Source organism: Vidua chalybeata (assembly GCF_026979565.1).
Source record: "Vidua chalybeata isolate OUT-0048 chromosome W unlocalized genomic scaffold, bVidCha1 merged haplotype SUPER_W_unloc_1, whole genome shotgun sequence".
NCBI classification, from domain to species: Eukaryota; Metazoa; Chordata; class Aves; order Passeriformes; family Viduidae; genus Vidua; species Vidua chalybeata.
Genome location: NW_026530320.1, coordinates 314,341 through 334,120, shown reverse-complemented (window position 1 = coordinate 334,120; position 19,780 = coordinate 314,341). Strand labels below are relative to the sequence as shown.

Genomic DNA, 19,780 nt, shown 5'->3' with positions numbered 1-19,780 from the left:
CTGAAAAGCCTGAAAAGCAAGAAGATTATTCTCTCTCTTGTTAATCTTGTCCCATTCACTGTTTAACCTCTTTTTCATGAGTCTTCAGCCTTATGTAACATGGATTTTTTTCTCACTGTAGTCTAATATATAGGCACATAATTAATAATTCAGTATAAAATAGGTTTTTCTCTGGAAATCTCATATTGCCTGAAAAAGTCTTTCTATGTAGGGTTTTATGACTATAGGACAGACAAAAATTCAAATTTCATAGGTAGATGTGTCAGAGTTTGCTTTGATGCCCTCTACTGTCACATCACCAGCTTGTAATGGAATAGTAAGCTTTACTAAAATTAACCAATGATAATGTGTTCCCTTGCTCAATTTATCATCATGAGATATGAATTTAAAGATCAGAAGTTATTTTACCCCACTCCCTAAACAGTCTAAATTTTTGTGTTGACATAGTGTAACTGTACTCCCTTTAGGCGCAGATTCCAAAAGTCTTTCAATTAAAGAGAAACCTGCCTAGTTGACACTGTTATGCTGATGCATTTTTTCTCAAGTCAGTTATCCTTTAGCCAATACTAGTGTTAAAAGTAGGCAATTTCTATGTTTGGTGAGAAGCATCAGCACAAAATCACCTCAAAATTACTACAGTTCACTTCAGATTACTAAAATAAGAATTTGCCAAAACTGTTTTTTCCCCCATTTTGCTGGTCTCCAGGGGCTATTTTCAATATCCTTTGATTACCAATTGAAAGTGCTTAATGTAACTTAAGAACTGCCATACTGAGTCCAACCAAAGCTTCATTTAACCAAATACTCTTGAATTGAACAGTGATCAACAGCAGATACATAAGAAAGAGCATACATGATAGAATCATAGAATCATTAAGGTTGGAAAAGACCTCCAAGATCACCAAGTCCAACCTTTGACCAAATACCACCACTAAACCATATGGTGAAGTGCCATGTCTACTCATTTTTTTGAACACTTTCAGGGATTTCAGGGATGGTGACTCCACCACTTTCCTGGGGAGCCTGTTCCAATGCTTAACCATTCTTTCAGTGAGGACATTTTTCCTAATATCCAACTTGAACCTCCCTTGGTTCAAGGGAGGCCATTTCCCCTTCTCCTATCACTATTTGCCTGGGATATTTCCCTGATACATTTCCCTAACTTCCAGCAGCCTGTGGGTCAAGTACTTTTTGAGACAAATGCAATGTCTTTGCATTAACAAGCCTCAGAAGAATTATTTTTTAAAAAACTTAGCAACCTTCACAGAATTTCAGCATCCATTATGTCATGGTGTGCATGACACTCGATGGTCCTTGTTGTCATTTCAGAAGAGAGAGCAAGCTATTTTTCCTTATTTACTTTCTCTCCACACCACACAGAATCATAGAATATCTCAAGTTGTAAGGGACCAAAAAGTATCATTGAGTCCAACTCCCTGCTCCTTTTAAGACTACCTAAAACTAAATAATATGACTAAGAGCATTGTCCAGACGCTCCTTAAACTCTGACAAGCGTACTGCTATGACTGCTTCCTTGGGGGGCCTGTTCCAGTGACCAAGCACCCTCTCAGTGAAGAATATTTTCCTAATGTCCAATATGAACTTCCCAATGCAGCTTCTTTCCATTTCCTTGTGTCCTATTGCTGGTTACCAGAGAGAGATCAGCACATCTCCCTCCACTGCCCTTCTAGAGGAATCACAGAATCAACTAGGTTGGAAAAGACCTCTGAGATCATTGAACCCAACTTATGACCTAACACCACCAATGTCAACTAGACTGTTGCCTTTTTCCCAACCGGAAAATGAAACTTGAGATAATTTTAGTAAGGAGGTATTATAAAAGAGGATCTTTATTTGAAGGCCTTCAGAGGTGGTCGTGGAAAGATGTCCACAAAAGCCCACACCCCCAGGGGTGAGTACATTTTTATAGGTTTTAGGAAATTAGCATAATTGATAAAAAACACCAATTAGGAGGACAAGTGATGATGCAATTCCCCCCCCCCCCCCCCCCCCCCCCCCCCCCCCCCCCCCCCCCCCCCCCCCCCCCGGTCAAACCCCTTCTCTGTAGCCCCTCCTTCAGCACTAGTTGTACTTTGTCCATTGGAATGTATCTTGAAGAGTTGTTCTCGGACTTGGTTCCCAGGAAGAACCAAGGTAGCACAGAGCCTTGTACTTCCCAGGGCTTGGAGCTCTGGAATTTGTTTTGTCTTTCTGCTTAGGGAAAGGCTGTGGAAAATTACTGGGAAAACTAGCTACTAATACAATAGGCAACAGAGTTACAAATATATGTATGAAGAATACAGAGAACATAGAAAAAAAAAGGCAAAACCCAAATGGCATCATTACCATGGCACTAAGTGCCATGTCCAGTCTTTCCCTAAACACCTCCAGGGACAGTGAATCCACCACCTCCCTGGGCAGTCCATTCCAATATCTAATAACCCTTTCTGTGAAGAAATTCCTCCTAATGTCCAACCTGAACCTCCCCTGGCTCAGCTTGAGGCTATGTCCTCTTGTCCTGTCCCTAGCTGCCTGGGAGAAGAGGCTGACCCCCACCTGGCTACAATCTCCTTTCAGGTAGTTGTAGAGAGCAATAAGGTTTCCCCTGAGCCTCCTTTTCTCCAGGCTAAACAGCCCCAGTTCCCTCATAAGACTTGTGCTCCAGACCCTTCACCAACTTTGTTGCCCTTCTCTGGACATGCTTCAGCACCTCAATGTCCTTCCTGAATTGAGGGGCCTAGAACTGGACACAGTACTCAAGGTGTGGCCTCACCAGTGCTGAGCACAGGGGGAAATTGTAGACTGAGATGAGGTCACGCCTCAGTCTTCTCTTTCTTGAATAAACCAAGTGATCTCAGCCACTCCTCATAAGTCTTTCTCTTGAGGCCTTTCACCATCTTGGTCACCCTCTTTTGGACACAGTTTGATGTCCTTCTTATACTGAGGCAGCCAAGACTGCACACAGTACTCAAGGTGGGGCTGCACCAGTGCAGTGTAGAGTGGGAGAATCATCATCTTTGACAGGCTAGTTATGCTGTGCTTGAGGCACCCATGGACACAGGTGGACCTTTTGGCTGCCAGGGCATGCTGCTGACTCATATTCAGCTTGCCACCCATCCAAAACCACCAGATCTCTTTCCATGGGGCTTCTCACTAGTGTCTCTTCCCTCAGTTTGTTCGTATAGCCAAGATTATCCCATCCCAGGTGTAGAACCTGGCACTTGATCTTGACATGACTAAGCTTTATGCAATTAATATGGTTTAATACATCCAGTGTGGAAAAATGCTTCAGCATTGACTCAGACCATAGACATGAATAGCAGGGTGTCACCCTGTTCTTTTAAGAGTTTTAAAGTTCTTTTAAAAGTTTTCTATGCCTTCTGATGTTTACATATTTCTACTGGCGTTTCTCATGCACTGTTCATGTAAATAATGATTGTTTTGCATTCTTCTTTGTGGGAGGAGAGAATTGATGGACTGTTGGTTTGACCAGTGTGGTTGGAGAGGTGGCAATTTCATCCTCCAATCCACTGTCACTTTTGGAATTCTATATATTGCGAGGTCAGAAATAAAATTTGCTTTTTTCCTTCTTTTGCATCTCAGTGAGTGCGTGAGTTATTTCGTGTCGGGGGAGGACATCTGGTGGCCGCCGTGTGTAGGACAGCCGTGGGTGAGGTCTTTTTAATTCTTGACTACCCTCTCTGCCTTCCTGTCTGCCTGCAGTGCTTGTGGTCAGGGCAACCCCTGTGATTTCTATGGAGGATTTCTTGGTCTTGGATGTCTGGAAAGCTCTTCTGGAGCGAAAGAGGACTTCTGTTCTTTGGGATGGCTTTAAACAACTGTTTTACTGGGGCAAAGATCATGGGTCCTTTTCAGCCCCTGAGGAGGCGTGGTCTCTCCTGGGAGAACACCTCATGGGCTTTCTCTCTGCTGGTTATAGTGCAGGCGTGGTGGCAATGCTGTTGAAATGGAGACGGATTGATAAGCTTTGGCAGGACTTTGAGTCTCCCAGCCCCCCAGCCTCTGAACTGGGTGACGCTGAAATCTTTTCGGAGGCTGAGGTGGATTTTGAGTCTTTGCGCGGATCGGAGCCTTCCCCTTCTCCCCAGGACGCTGCGCTGGGTGACAGTTCCAGCTCGGATCGCGACTCTTGTTCCTCCGGCGTGGATTGGGCTCCCAGCCAGCGGAAGGGCAGAGCCCCGCGGGCCTCTGGGCGTCCCGCAGAGTCGGCGGTGCCGACCTCGTCCCTTTCTGCGCCGGGGGGGGTGGCGGAGCGGTGCGAGAACGCCCTCTCTCCGTGCCCTTCCAGCGCTCGGGGGCTACGGGGCGCCCCTGGCTCAGCCTCCGCCTCTGCTGGAGCCTGATTTGGTGACAACACTTTGTCCGAACTGCGGGGTTTCCATAACGTATCCCTTGGGAGCGGCAGGAGCGGAGTCAGCTGCTCCCTCCCCCCGCTCTCCCGCTCGGGGACGACATCACTGATTGATTCTGCGTCTGAGCAGCCTGCCGGGCATGCGCAGGCGGAGGAAGCCGCCGGAGGCGGGACTCTTTTGGGTGCGGCCAGGCCCGGGGTCGGGGTGCCGAGCGATGGCGCGCCTCTGCGAGCTGCGTCTCGCTCTGCGCACCGCTCTCCCCCCGTGCCGGGGGAGGGTGGTCCCGGGGGGGCCCCGGCGGGGGCTGGCCAGTCTCCGCCGCCCGTCCCTCCTGCGGGAACTGGGGCTGCAGCGAGTGCGGGCACTGCGGTGTTTACGTTTGCTGCAAAAGGTGACGCGGCCGGAGGGAGACCCGTGCTTCCCTGGGGCCGTGGGTCTTCTTCCTCGGCCTTGTGGAAGCTTCCGCCGTATCAGGTGACTGTACGTCCGAGGGAACACGAGCGGTTTTGGCGAGAAGTCTAAGCTAAGGTCGAGTATGTGCTTGATTGTGCCTTTGAGCATAGCCTCCCGGGGTGCGGAGCTGCCTGCTCTGGCCCTGCCGATGCTGCAGGGGACGCGATATCGGGTGGTGTTGAGCTGACTCCCAGTCAGACATCTGCTTCTGTCCCTATGGAGTCCATGGGACGGGACTTAGCGGGTGCTGCCGCCTTACCAGGGGGTCTCCAGGCTTTCCCTGTGCTCAGGGGTGTTGCTCATAACGCCCATCAGCCTTTACCATTGAAAGCTTTGACGGAACTCTGTGATAAGGTTGGAAAATATGGTCTGGGGTCTGTTGAAGTCATCCAGATGCTTCGAGTGTTTGCTGCTGATTTGCTGACACCTTATGATATTCAAAGCTTGGCTCGTGTTCTTTTTCAGCGTGTAGAATACAACCTTTTTGAGTCTAAATGGACTCAGCTGGCAGCCAGAGCAGTGGAGTGAAATGCTATGTTGGGCCAACAGGATCCCAGACGTGTGATTGGTACTGATGTGCTGCTAGGCACAGGCAATTATGCTGATCCTCAGAGGCAGGCTGGCTTTGCTCCCCTGGTGCTGGATCAGTGCCAGAAAAGAGGCATGGCAGCATTGATTCAGACCATAGAAGTGGCTGCTCCAAAGGAGTAATTTGTGACTGTTGTCCAGGGAGCTGATGAGTCTTTCCTATGATTTGCAGACAGGCTGTCTGCCTCTGTGGAGAAGCAGGTGGGAGATCCTGAGGCAAGGAAGCTTTTGATTAAGGACCTGTGGTAGATAGGGACAGGTGAATGGAAGATCTCAGGATGTGACGGAAAGCTAGACCCTTCCCCCCTTCTTCCTGCTATAGTTAATCAATTACCCCTAAAGCATGCAGCCCCTCCTAAACTCAGTAGTTTTCCACTCCTTACTAACCCTAGCCAGACCCACCATCCCCTTCTGACGTAGTGAAGCCCCCTTGACTATTTAACCCCATGAGATAAGATAATAAACGCCATTTGACCATCCACCACATTGGTGTCTGTGCATGTCTGTGGCCCGAGTGATCCGGGTGAGGCCGGGTTGCCGTGCTGTGTCTTGAAACCAGGTCGCCCGCCTTCTCATCAGAAGGCGACATATGGTGCCGAAACCCTAAGGTAGCGGGAATCTCCTGGACGAGAGACAGCGGCCAGAACGGCCAAGCCGATTCTAGGCAGGGGAGACGTCCCCGGACCAGCGATCCACATGGAGGCCATCGCGAAGGTCATGAGTTCGATTTATAAGCAGTGGGGAATTAAGTGTAAGCTCAAGGATTTTTACCTCGCTATTGCGAGACTCCTTGAACTCGGGACGATTGAACGTCCCGCGGATATATTACACCCGGAGGTGTGGGGGAGATGTACGGCCGCATTAGCCGAGGAAACAAAAACCTCAGGCAGCGGGAAAAGCCTCAAGGCTTGGGGAAAAGTCGAGCGGGCTCTGCGCGAGGCGTTAGAGGAACAAGAAACATGGAGCGCGGCAAGCGCATGTTTATTAGCTACACCCAAACTGGGGGTAGGAGCGGCAACGCAAACCGCCCCCAATAGCGAGGTACCCGGGAGCGGGGACCCGGAGGGATCAGGCGCGTCCCCCCCCTCCCCGAGCCCGAGCCCAACCCCCCCCGCGGGGCTTCCCGAAAAACTCGTGGACCCCCCGTCCGTCCCTTCACCGCGAATCGGCGACTCGGCGCCGGGGGCGCAGCAGCGCGCGCAGTCCTTTTGGAAGGATTTGGCGAGGGAAGCCAGAGACGCGGGAAACATGGCTCGGGAGGAGACGCGGGCAGCACCCCCGCCCTACCCCGCCGAACATGGCGCCGGTGACCCAGAGGATGGGCGGGGCGCGCATGCTCCCTGCGGGAAGACCCCGAATACCCGCATTCTCGCTAGTGCGCAGCCGCGAGGAAAGGAGGAGGAGGGGGGCGGCGGAGAGCGCGTGCCCAATCAGGAGCCATGCTCAAAGCCGCTACCATCTAAGGGAGAGACCTCCCCCTGCGGGCGGCAGGGCAAGCCCAGGGGGCGGGAGCGGCACCACCCCTGAAGGGAGGGGGAGGGATGGGGCTGGAGCTGCACGAAAAGGCACCGGGACCCGGAAACGCGCTGGCACTCGACTTCCGGCTCTGAGTCGAGCTCCACCAGTTCTGACAGCTCGGGAGAGCTGACGGACGCTGACGGGGACTCAGAAACGGAAAAAGCGGAGCTGACGCGGTTTGAAACAAAACCGAATGAAGCCTTAAGCCACATCGAAAGGCAATCACAAAGCGAACCAGCCCAGTTTACCAACTGGGCTAGAATAAAGATAGCTTGTGCAAAGTGGGCTCCCTCAGGGACAGTAAAAGCCTTCCCAGTGAGGATCACCGGACCAGAGGGAAACCAGCAAAGGATATATAATCTGGTAAACCCCAAAGGGCAGCCATGCGCAGTGCTAAACATCAAGGACTGCTTCTTTTCAATACAGCCACAACCCAGGGGACTAACGAGAATTGCGAGTTTCTGTTTACAGGACATGCTCGTGGGTCGTCCCCGTAACGCGTACATCCCGGTTCCAGAGAAAAGCGACGAGCCGCCAAAACGCCAGACAGCACCCAAGAATCCTACACCGGTCAGACCCAGACAGCAACGGTGGTTTTGTGCGATCTTGCTATTAGGGCTCATCGCCGAGGGGCGAGCCAACCCAGACTATCACCCCCATCAGCCATTCAGGTGGGTCATGCAGCATCTTTCAAGTGACAAGGTGTTCAAAGAAATCACCACGGCAGGCACCCCATCCTTCGTGTTCCATATCACCGACCTGTTTCCAGGACGACCAAAACTACGATCCCATCACCCGCACATCATGTACATGTACCTGTCCTACTGGTGTCCAGCCTCCAACCCTGGGAAGAAGTACTGTAACTACCCGGGGTGGGGATATTGCGGGCACTGGGGCTGTGAAACCATTGTCACAGATACCAGACCATCGGGAGAAGGGTGGGAACCACAAGAGCCCGATAGATTCTTGCAGTTCCCCTGGGCACCTACCGGCTGTAAAAAGCCCGCCTTCAAAGGGAGGGGTCTATAGCAACTATCATACACAACCCGAACATCGGAAGTGCACAGACTATAACATGACGGTCCTGCAGCCAGAACACCCTAGTTGGGCCACAGGCAGAACATGGACGGTAGTCCTCAAGGCGCCAAAAGAGTGGGTGAACGTGCGAATTATCAGGCTCCAACCACCGGCACCCCGACCGGTAGGACCCAATATGGTTATTAAGGACGTGCTAAAAGGGGAAAACGTTACCCATCCCAAACCACTACCCACAAAGGCCACCGATATCCCGACCGGCCATGCAGATGCCTTCCAAATAGGCCGCTTAGCCGAGTCGGACTCAGACCCAATCTTCCGCATGCTAGAGGCTACCTTTCTATCCTTGAACGAATCCAACCCAAACCTAACCAATTCCTGCTGGCTTTGTTACGATGTTAAACCTCCTTTCTACGAAGGAGTCGCTCTAGACACCCCCTTCAGTTACTCCACAGCCGAAGCCCCTCACCAGTGCAGATGGGACACCCCCCGTAGGGGAATCACCCTGAGTCAAGTCACAGGCCGGGGCAAATGCTTTGGCAATGCAGCCTTGGCGAAGCAGAAAGGCAACCTCTGCACCGAAGTCGTCAAGCCCAACAGAAAGATCAACAAGTGGGCGGTCCCATCCGCATCTGGGATGTGGGTTTGTCAGAAATCTGGGGTAAGTCCTTGCGTGTTCCTTGCCAAATTCAATGACGCTACCGATTTCTGTGTCCAAGTTCTAATTGTTCCTAGGGTCCTGTACCACTCAGACGAGGAGGTGTACCACATCTTCGAGGAGCCCGGCCGACTCCACAAAAGAGAAATAATAACGGGAGTGACTATCGCAATGCTGCTCAGCCTGGGAGCAGCTGGCACAGCCACAGGTGTCTCGGCCCTTGCGACCCGACACCAAGGGCTTGCTCAGCTGCAAATGACCATCGATGAGGACCTGCAGAGGATCGAGAAATCCATCTCCTTTCTAGAGAAATCAGTTTCCTCGCTTTCGGAAGTGGTCTTACAGAACAGGCGGGGACTGGACCTCTTGTTCATGCAGCAAGGAGGTTTGTGTGCCGCCTTGAAGGAGGAATGCTGTTTCTACGCGGACCACACAGGAGTCGTTAAAGACTCCATGGCAGAACTCCGAGATAGACTGGCTCAAAGAAAGAAAGACAGGGAAACCCAACAGAGCTGGTTCGAGTCCTGGTTCAATCAATCACCATGGCTCACCACTCTAATTTCCACCCTAGTAGGTCCGCTAGCGATACTGCTTTTAACCTTCACATTCGGACCTTGCCTGCTAAACAGGCTGGTCTCATTCGTTCAAGCTCGCCTAGAACGGACCAACACCCTGTTCATAGGCCGGCAACAAATGCTGTGAACCAGAAACCGAAGACACTGCCAGTCGCAGAGGTTCTCTAAACTTCCCTTGCAAAGATTACTCAGGTTTACCAAAAAACCCTTTTCCCTTATCACATTACAACTTTATACCTCACCTTAGTGCCTACGTTTATAACTACCTCATTCATTAGTAAAAAAGTGGGGGGGAGATGTGGTAGATAGGGACAGGCGAACGGAAGATCTCGGGATGTGACGGAAAGCTAGACCCTTCCCCCCTTCTTCCTGCTATAGTTAATCAATTACCCCTAAAGCATGCAGCCCCTCCTAAACTCAGTAGTTTTCCACTCCTTACTAACCCTAGCCAGACCCACCATCCCCTTCTGACGTAGTGAAGCCCCCTTGACTATTTAACCCCATGAGATAAGATAATAAACGCCATTTGACCATCCACCACATTGGTGTCTGTGCATGTCTGTGGCCCGAGTGATCCGGGTGAGGCCGGGTTGCCGTGCTGTGTCTTGAAACCAGGTCGCCCGCCTTCTCATCAGAAGGCGACAAGGACCTTGCGAGAAGCAATTGCACTGCTGACTGTAGGAGAATCATAGAGGCTCTTCCTGGTGATCCTTCTGTCCGTCTGATGGCAGAGGCCTGTGCAAAGGTAGGCACCTCAGGTCATAAGATGGCTGCCTTGGCTACTGCTGTGCAGCCTGCCGTGGCTACTGCTGTGCAGCCGGTCTGGGCAATGCCGCAGAGTGGGCAGCAACAGCAGGGAAATGCTCAGGCCAGCAAGAAACGGAGAAAGAAGGTACAGCAGGTCACAACTCCCTTGTTTTTGTGTGGTCAGTGTGGAAGGCCAAACCATACTGCAAATGTCTGTAAGGCGACTGTGCATGCTAATGGCCAGGCTTTGCCAGGCTCGGGAAACAGGAAGCGGAGGGTGAAGGGGAGACGCGCCCAGACACAAGCTTCTCTCCAAGCCCCGGTGCCGATGGAGGTCTGCTTAGCCGGCTTGCAGCCAGCACCCGTGGCTCAGCAGGTGTTGATGTCTGCACAGCAGCAACAGTTGTCATAGATTCTTGCAAAATACACAAGGTTCCCCTGGATGCCTTTGGTCCCTTGGGTGAGGGCATGAGTGCTCTCCTTATGGGGAGATCTAGTGCCACCCTTTAGGGCATCATTGTGCACATGGGACTTATTGATGCAGATTTCATAGGACAGATTTGTGCCATGGTTTCCACACCCACCCCCCAGTCACTATCCCGAAAGGGACACGAATTGCTCAGCTTGTGCCTTTTAAGTCTTCTGTTCGCAGGACAGTTGATCGGTCGTGAGGTGACGGCGACTTTGGATCCACTGGGCCGCCTCAAGTTCACTAGTCTGCTGTCCTGACCGAAAAACGTCCTGAGATGCTGTGTATCCTGTCCATTCCTGGTGTGATGCTGCCGGAGATCCGTCTCCACGGGCTTCTTGACAGCAGCGTGGACGTCACAGTTCTCTCCCTTGCTGCCTGGCTCCCGGAGTGGCCCTTGGATCCGGTGGAGACGCCTGTTGCGGGACTGGGAGGAACAGAGTGTTGCTACGTGAGCCAGCAGCCCATGCTGATCACAAACCCAGAGGGACAGACGGCCATGATTCGGCCTCATGTTACTTCAACTAGTGTTAACCTCTGGGGGAGGGATGTTCTGTCTGCGTGGGGGGTGCGCATCAGGACGGATTTTTGATGGGGGCCCCTGCGATGAAGGGCGCAGTGTCCTACGCCTCCTTTACGGTGGCTGGTGGACAAACCCATCTGGGAGAACCAGTGGCCCCTCCCTCAAGACAAATTAGTTGCCCTTCGAAACCTGCAAAATTCTCCTGCCATACGCCAATGGTATGTGGCCCGTGCCTTGTCTGGAGTTCGCAAGCAGTTTCCTGATGCCCATCTTTATCACTATATGGATGACATTTTGGTGGTTGCGTCCACCCAGGATGAGCTGCTGAGGATACAGCCTCAGTGGCTCGATGCTTTGCATTCTCATGGGCTGCAGGTGGCTCCAGAAAAGGTTCAACAACAACGTCCTTGGAAGTATTTGGGGGTCAAGATTCTGGAATGGACAATCCGACACCAGGAGGTGCAATTTGTGCATTCGGTGAAGACACTGAATGATGCCCAGAAATTGGTAGGTGTCATCACTTGGTTACGTCCGTACTTGGGACTGACCAACACACAACTGTCTCCTCTGTTTCATTTGTTAAAGGGAGACTGATTTAAAGTCGCCTCACACACTGACCCCTGAGGCATGTCAGGTGCTGGAGGAGGTTCAGCAGGTTCTTTCTGCTTGCCAGGTTTATCTCATTGATCCTTCCGTTGATGTCACTGTGTTCATTACCACTCCAGATTCACATCCCACAGGCATCATTGGCCAATGGAGTGACAAATGGTCCGATTCTTTGCACATCTTGGAATGGGTTTTCCTGCCCCATCAGCTGCAGAAGACGGCAACCGCATTGTTTGAGCTAATTGCTCACTTGATAATCAAATGCCGGCAACGGTGTTTGCAATTGATGGGTGCGGATCCCGCAAAGCTCATACTCTGAGTACCGCGGGAGGATTTTGACTGGAGCTTTGCACACAGTGTGTCCCTGCAAAGTGCTCTGGAAAGCTTTTCAGGGCAGATCACTTATCATTTGCCTAGCCACAAGCTACTGCAGGTGGCGAAATTCACACAAATCTCATTGTGGCCCAAAAATAGTCAGGAGCCAGTGCAAGGACCCACTGTCTTCACTGACAGTTCGAGGGAAACAGGGAAAGCTATTGTTACTTGGAGGGATGGATCTGAGTGGCAGGTCCTGGAAGGTCACGAGGATGGGTCAGCCCAATTGGTTGACTTGAGGGCTGCTGTCATGGCATTTGAGAAATTTTCCCAGGAACCTTTCAATTTGGTCACGGATTCTGCCTATGTGGCCAACATCACATGGTAGTTGGGTTATTCAGTTTTGAAGGAGGTCAGTAATCCTGCCTTGTTTCATTTACTGAAGACTTTGTGGTGTGCCATTCAGGCCCGGGTTCATCCGTACTACGTTCTGCATGTAAGGAGTCACACCAATTTGCCAGGGTTTGTAGCGGAAGGTAACGCGAGGGCTGACAAGTTGGCTAACCCAGCATGGGCAGCACCTCAGCCTGACACACTCGCGCAGGCCAAGGCATTGCATGGGTTTTTCCATCAGAACACACATACCTTGCAGAAGCAGTTTCAGTTGATGCCAGCTGAGGCTTGTGACATTGTCGAGTCGTGTGACGACTGTCACGCGCTTGCTGCGCCTTTGTCAGCGGGGTTAAACCCCAGAGGCCTTAGGGCCTTGGAGCTTTGGCAGACCGATGTCACCCAGATTGCCAAGTTTGGCCGGTTCAAGTATGTGCATGTCACTGTGGACACGTTCTCCTCTGCAATGTGGGCTTCTTCTCACACTTGAGAAAAGGCCTGCAATGTCCTTGCCCACTGGGGGCAGGCCTTTGCCATTCTGGGCATACCTTCTGCTGTGAAAACCGACAATGGTCCTGCTTACGCATCACAGAAGGTGAAGCAGTTCCTGTAGTTGTGGGGTGTGTCACACAAGTTTGGTATTCCTCATTTTCCGACTGGTCAAGCTATTGTAGAACGCGCTCATGGCACTCTGAAGTGGGTTCTTCAAAAACAAAAATGGGGAATGCAGGGTGAAACCCCGCACAGTCGGTTGGCAAAAGCTTTGTATACCATCAGTCATCTTACTGTGCCACAGAATTCAAATAACCCTGTCATTTTGAATCATCACCTTTCGTTGCAGGCTTCGGATGAGACACATCAGCCTCGAGTGAAGGTTTGGGTGCAGAATTTAGTCACGAAACAATGGGAGGGTCCCTATGACCTTATTGCTTCGGGGTGTGGGTATGCTTGCGTATCCACAGATACTGGGGTACGCTGGGTACCTTCAAAGTGTGTTCGTCCTGACCTGCGACCGCAGAGACAGAATCCGGCCGACAGGCAAAATGGAAACTGGCCAAACTGAAAGTCATCAAGTGGATGAATCATTGAGTGATGACTCAGATGCAGACGACGCAAGTGATCACTCCAATGATTCCTCCATGAGTGGACACTGAACATTGTTCAAATTTTTCCCTTTTAACATTGTTCATTTCTCTTTTTTCTTTTTCTTTTTTTTTAACGGAAAAAGGGTGAGATGTCGCCCTGTTCTTTTGAGAGTTTTAAAGTTCTTCTAAAAGTTTTCTATGCCTTCTGATGTTTACATATTTCTACTGGAGTTTCTCATGCACTGTTCATGTAAATAATGATTGTTTTGCATTCTTCTTTGTAGAAGGAGAGAATTGATGGACTGTTGGTTTGACCAGTGTGGTTGGAGAGGTGGCAATTTCATCCTCCAATCCACTGTCACTTTTGGAATTCTATATATTGCGAGGTCAGAAATAAAATTTGCTTTTTTCCTTCTTTTGCATCTTTGAGTGAGTGCGTGAGTTATTTTGTGTCGTAGTGCGACAGCAGGGGACTAGAAAATATTCTGTACTGACACTTGCGTATATGTTAATTTGAGCTAGTTGACAATCACTCTATATAACAGTCTAAGTAAATATCTATGAATGCTAACTTGCTTTAAAAAATATTTCAAGCTCGAACAACACATTACAATCATCTAGTTGATTCTCAGATATGTTCTCTTACCAAATTCTGAACCCAAGCACATATTTCATTCAAATAAGCTGCAAAGAAAAGACACAGAGCAGTATTGTGGAAAGATTAATACCAGTCCTAGAATTTAGTATTACCTTTAGAATATATTGGTGTTGTGGTTTAGGAATGGTATTCTCCAATTTAGTACTCCTGCTAAAACCACACTGCTGCTTGCTCCCCCTCCCCTCCTCCAATAGGAAGTTCAAAAGGCAAAGATCACAGGTTGAGAGAAGAACAACTTACTGGAAACAGCAATGAGATAAGAAAATTAACAGTAACAGCGACAATATTAATAACAAAAGGTATAAGACAAGGAAATTATTTACATGTAAAATAAACCAATACTGGACCATTCCTTTCCCTCACTGAAAGGAATGTCCTTCCTGGAAGAGAGGGAAGAGAGTCCCTTTCCCCTGCCTCAGGCAATGATGTCAGGTGGGGGGGCACTTGTTTGCAATAGCAGAGGCCCTGGTCTGTACTGGAGGGTCATAAGACATTTCTTTAAATTCCTGGAAGTCCTCTTTAAATTGCTGGAGGTCCTTGGACAGTCTTTTCACAGATGAGACACAGGCCCATACTTTCTTCATATAGCTGGAGTTAGGTAACCAAATTATCTACTCTTTGTTCTCTTTCTTTCCATGACATCAGTGCCAATGAGTTGGCATATGCTGATGGCACATGCCATAGGAAATTCCGCCACGTGGTTTGTGTACGCTGGACCTCATCTGAATTTATAGGGGATTGCTCATTATTTCAATCCTTATAGAGTACCTCCAGCACACACCTAATTTTCTTGGGTACTGCATACCTTGCTCCATGGTGTTCCAGTTGTCTCAGTGTACTAAAAGATCATCCTTGAAAAGATACCTTTCCCTCATGCTTGATAGGAGTCACCTCCAGAGGCTGAGAGTTTCTGTCCTCTTATCAAGTCCCTTCTTAATGCCCACATCCCGGGACAGGGATCCCAGTTGCTTGGCTTCACTACCATCTAGTTTCGTATCATGGGCTGCAATATCCCAGCATCAGAGCAGACAGGTCACCAGGGGCTCATGCAACTAGCAGCTGAAATCTTTTCACACATCTCGCAGTTCATCTGGGAATAGAGATCAGGTGATTATATCTGGCCCTGCCACTTCCTTCTGTTCTTCGAGCCCTGCTTCCTCTTCATACCTCACTAAGCAAACTGATTTGGTATTGGATTTCTTCTTCTGTATAGGGGTGACTGATACTGACGTGGGTTGTTCCTCTGGTTCAGCTGCAGTTTGAATGGCCACAGTACCTTTTGGTCTGCTTTCCTCCTCCTCTCTCTGAGGGTGCTGTCTAGTGACAAGCAGTATGTGAAAAATAGTATCCAGGGCCCAGCACGTTGCATAGCTTTACACCTCTCTGGAATTGCCACAGCATTTTTCTTACAAATATTCCTTCATTTTATCAGGGTCCTGTAGTTGCTGGGGGTAAACTTCAAAACCATCGGAGCAGAATAGTCCTTCAAAAACTGACACATGTCCTCCCACATTCCATGCCACTCTTGACTATCCACCCTCGGGACAGATCTCAGAATGACCTTTCTAGAAATCTCTTTTGTAATTCTAAATATGGTGTGGACCACACTGAGGAGACCTGGGAGACCTAGCAACAACAACATGCTTTCCTTAACATCCAAAGGGAATTCAGAATTCTCAAGAACTGTTTTAACAGGTCTAAAGAAGGAAAAGGGGGTGAAAGGCTGAGGAAAATCATCCTCCCCTGTTCCCCCCACAGGCTGGGTACAATTACTAATGAATTCCCAGAGTTAGCACCCAAGGTAAGGGTAGGAGAGCAACACTGATTGCACATCCCAAATGACCCTCATTGTCCTTGATATTATCATGTCATATGCTGATATCCCACAGTACAGCAACAAAGCAATCCTGATCCCTCTCCTTGCTCTGAAAAAGAGCACCAGGAGGAACGCATACAGGAATATACACAAGGTTAGGTGCCACGTCCACATGAACAGACCAAGCAACATTGTGACCAGTGGTTCTGGACCCAATACAGCATGTGCTTAGATCAAATTTTGTTTCCAACCCACTCTGGTCAGATGTGTTGTTATCTCAACCCTTTGTGCCACACATTGGGTGCCAATTGTGGCTGTCATGGTTTAGGACTGGTGTTCTCCAATTTAGTAGTCTCGCTAAAACCACACCACTGCTTGCTTCCCCTTCCCTCCAACTGAAAGCACAAAAGGCAAAGATCATGAGTTGAGAAAAGAACAATTTACTGGAAACAGCAATGAGATAAGAAAATGAACAGTAACAGCAACAATATTAATAACAAAAGGTATAAGATACTGAAGCAATTTACACATAAAATAAAACAATACCAGACTATTCCAACCACCATGCTTTCTCCCACAAGAAGGAACACCCTTCTTCCCATGGCAAGAGAGACAATCCCTTTCCCTGCCCCAGGCAATAACATCAGGTGGTATCAAATAACATTAGGGTCTTTACCTCAGCCCCTCCCATTGATCTGGACCAAAACCTGGACAATTGGTTATGCTAACCCAAAGTTGTTTTCAGATTACTTTTTTTAAAATTCTATCATTATTCATGATCCTCTATTACCCAAAAGGCTACTGCCAATATCAAATCCAAGACTTCACTTTATGCACAGGTATTCTACTGTATGCAAGAAGCAGTCATTTCCTTCACTTTATAAAGCCTAGAAATTATAGGACTTGAATAAAGTGAAAAATGTGTATTCTTTATAGGAATACATTTGTCAGCAAAGCATGAGAACATTTTTTAAAAAATATATCTTAAAATGATGCAACATAAGATTGCATCTATAATTCTCTAGGAGATATTTGACATGCTTCTTCACATAGGACTTTGAAATATTTGATACTGCAACACAGACTATAGATACATTAAAGTAAATCTGAATAGAATTGTTTAAAAAGACAAGAAACTTATTGCACTGTCCTGCTTCTAGGTCTTCCCCACAACTTGTTTTGAATGAATATATCATAGCATGCATAAAGACATAATTTCATGCTAAGTCCTTTTTTTTTTCAAATATCTCTCAATCATGTCTTAAAACTTATAAAGATAGATAAATTTTTATTTGCTCCAAGAATTCAAATTCATAATGATAGGAAGGATTCTTATAGGAGTACTTTCAACCAGTGAAGATTATTCTCCTCATATTCCTTTTGAAATTACCTTATTCCAATTATTATTAAAAATAAACATCTTTTGTTAATCACTAAAATCAATATTTCTATAGTGTAAGGAGAGAGCAGAAAGAATAAAAATTCTGCTTGTGCACTGTTTTGTTATTTCAGAGACTAAATATTAAAAATGGGAAATGAAATTAAATGCAGTAGAAAACTAAAGAAAAAAATAAAATACAAACTAGGACATAAATTGCATCCAACACAGATTTTATTTACCTTAAGCCATTTATCAACACACTTGGCATGAAACTCGTGGTTACAGGGTAAGACTCTAAGTAGCTGCCTTGCCTCAAATTCACACATACACACAACACACCTAAAAAAAAGAGCAAATATCTATAAACTTTACTATTTAATAACAACAGGCAACTTATAAACCGTGTCTGCAAATGTGTTTTTTAAAACCACTGGAGTATCTACAGCGATCAAACTTTCATGGGTATAGATCTCTTGCAGACCAGTGTAAAATGAGAATTTCTTTTGTTTTTTCACCATAGTTTCAAATCCCAAAGCAGACAAGGGAGTTCACTGGCTCAAGTAGTAAATAGATTGTATTACCATAATTCAAAATATTTGAGCTCATGACTGCTGATATAAACAGGCAGTGCAAACCCTATAGAATATTTCTTTCCGTTTTAACTTTAATTTTAGCTACATTAAAATAAAAAAAAATCCCAGAAAATTGCTTTGAGTATTTCTCAAAGCCACAGTTGATCACACACATTTTTACTATGAAAGATTTCTCCTTAAATTACATCTATATTCCATTGTACATATTTTATAAACACATTTATTCCCCAGGGTGTCCTGGTTTAGGACAAATTAGGGGAAAACATCTCCAAAGGAGCCCCTTATAGGAAACAAAACCCTCCGCAACTTCCCCCACCACCGGGTTCGGGAGGAATTTCTTCAGAGGGGAAGTGGAAAAAAACTTGTTTATTAAGGAACAACAAAAAAACACTCCCCAGCACAAGAGAAATAGCCCGAGATGACAACAGATGTTTTCACCAGTCCAAGGGGGTTGAGCTGTATCTCTCTTTGCCGCAGAGGGTACGAAGCTTCTCTCGCAGACCCCGGGGGAGCTCCTGCCCGGAGTAGGTCCAATATCTTCGGGGGGCGGGGGGGGAAAGGGAACAACAGAAACCTGGGAAAAAGGAAAAAAAAGGGGGAAAAAAGCAAGCAAGCAAAAAGCAAAGAAAAAAGAAAGGAAAACAGAGCTAGCAAAGCAGGCAGCCAGCAGCGAGCAAAAGCAGCAAGCCAAAGCAAAGCAGCAAGCCAGCAGCGAGCCGGGGGGGGGGGGGGGGGGGGGAAGACAAAACAAACTGAGAGCAGGGAACAGAAACCACGATTGGGATAATGAGCATGAAAATGTCCTGTCCCCACGACATTCCACCCCTTATCCCATATCGTGAATATGTTACTGAACACAACGTAAACTTCCTTCCCGCCTGCTCAAACCTTCCACACTTACACATTCTCTTCCATTCTTACTTGCTCTGACTTTCGACATTTACACATTTCCTTCTGTCCCATGTCTGTGTGGTTTAATGTAGAAACAATGGCAGTAACATCCAGCAAATTGAGATGTTTGCATATGAGTCTCACCCCACAATCAGGTCTCCCTGAGGTACACATCGTGTTCTTCCATCTTTCTGCATTATCCACCATGTACAACCTGGTCCCTGAGCAAAGACAATCCCACAAATGGGTTTGTCTGTACTCGAGGCAGAATTGATCCACACTGTCCTCCCTAACAAACCTCTGATATGTGCCACTGGGACTTTATCTCCGTCTACTATATTCAGGGACTCAGACTGGGCAGGACCTGCTCGATTGGTGGAACCTCAGGTGTTAACTAACCAGGTGGCCTTTGCCAAATGCTGCTCCCAGTTTTTGAAAGATCCCCCACCCAATGCTTTCAAGGTGGTTTTTAACAGTCCATTGTACCTCTCCACCTTGCCTGCAGCTGGTGCATGGTAGGGGATATGGTACACCCACTCAATGCCATGTTCCCTAGCCCAGGAGTTGATAAGGCTGTTCTTAAAATGAGTCCCATTGTATGACTCAATCCTCTCAGGGGTACCATGCCTCCAAAGGACCTGCTTTTCAAGGCCCAAGATGGTGTTACGGGCTGTAGCATGAGACACAGGGTAGGTTTCCAACCATCCTGTGGTGGCTTCCACCATTGTGAGCACGTAGCGCTTGCCTTGGCGTGTCTGGGGCAGTGTGATGTAGTCAATCTGCCAGGCCTCCCCATACCTGTACTTGGACCACCATCCCCCATACTATAGGGGCTTCACTCGCTTGGCCTGTTTGATGGCAGCACACGTCTCACAGTCATGGATAACCTGAGAAATACTGTCCATGGTTAAATCCACCCCTCGGTCTCGTGTCCACTTATAGGTGGCATCTCTACCCTGATGGCCTGAGGCATCATGGGCCCATCGCGCTAGGAACAACTCCCCCTTGTGTTGCCAATCTAAATCTATCTTTGACACCCCTATCTTTGCAGCCTGATCTACCTGCTTATTGTTTTGCTGCTCTTCATTAGCTTGACTCTTGGGGAC

The 19,780-nt window shown here is 48.2% G+C and overlaps 1 protein-coding gene across 1 annotated transcript in view; it reads right to left on the bottom strand.

Annotated features, from left to right (window-relative positions):
- The window catches only part of LOC128782840 (E3 ubiquitin-protein ligase RNF38-like), a 68,178-nt gene that overhangs the window by 2,296 nt on the left and 46,102 nt on the right, over positions 1 to 19,780 (bottom strand). Inside the window, 1 exon segment of the mRNA XM_053933329.1 lies at positions 17,430 to 17,529. Within this exon segment, the coding sequence (XP_053789304.1) occupies positions 17,430 to 17,529 (100 nt within the window).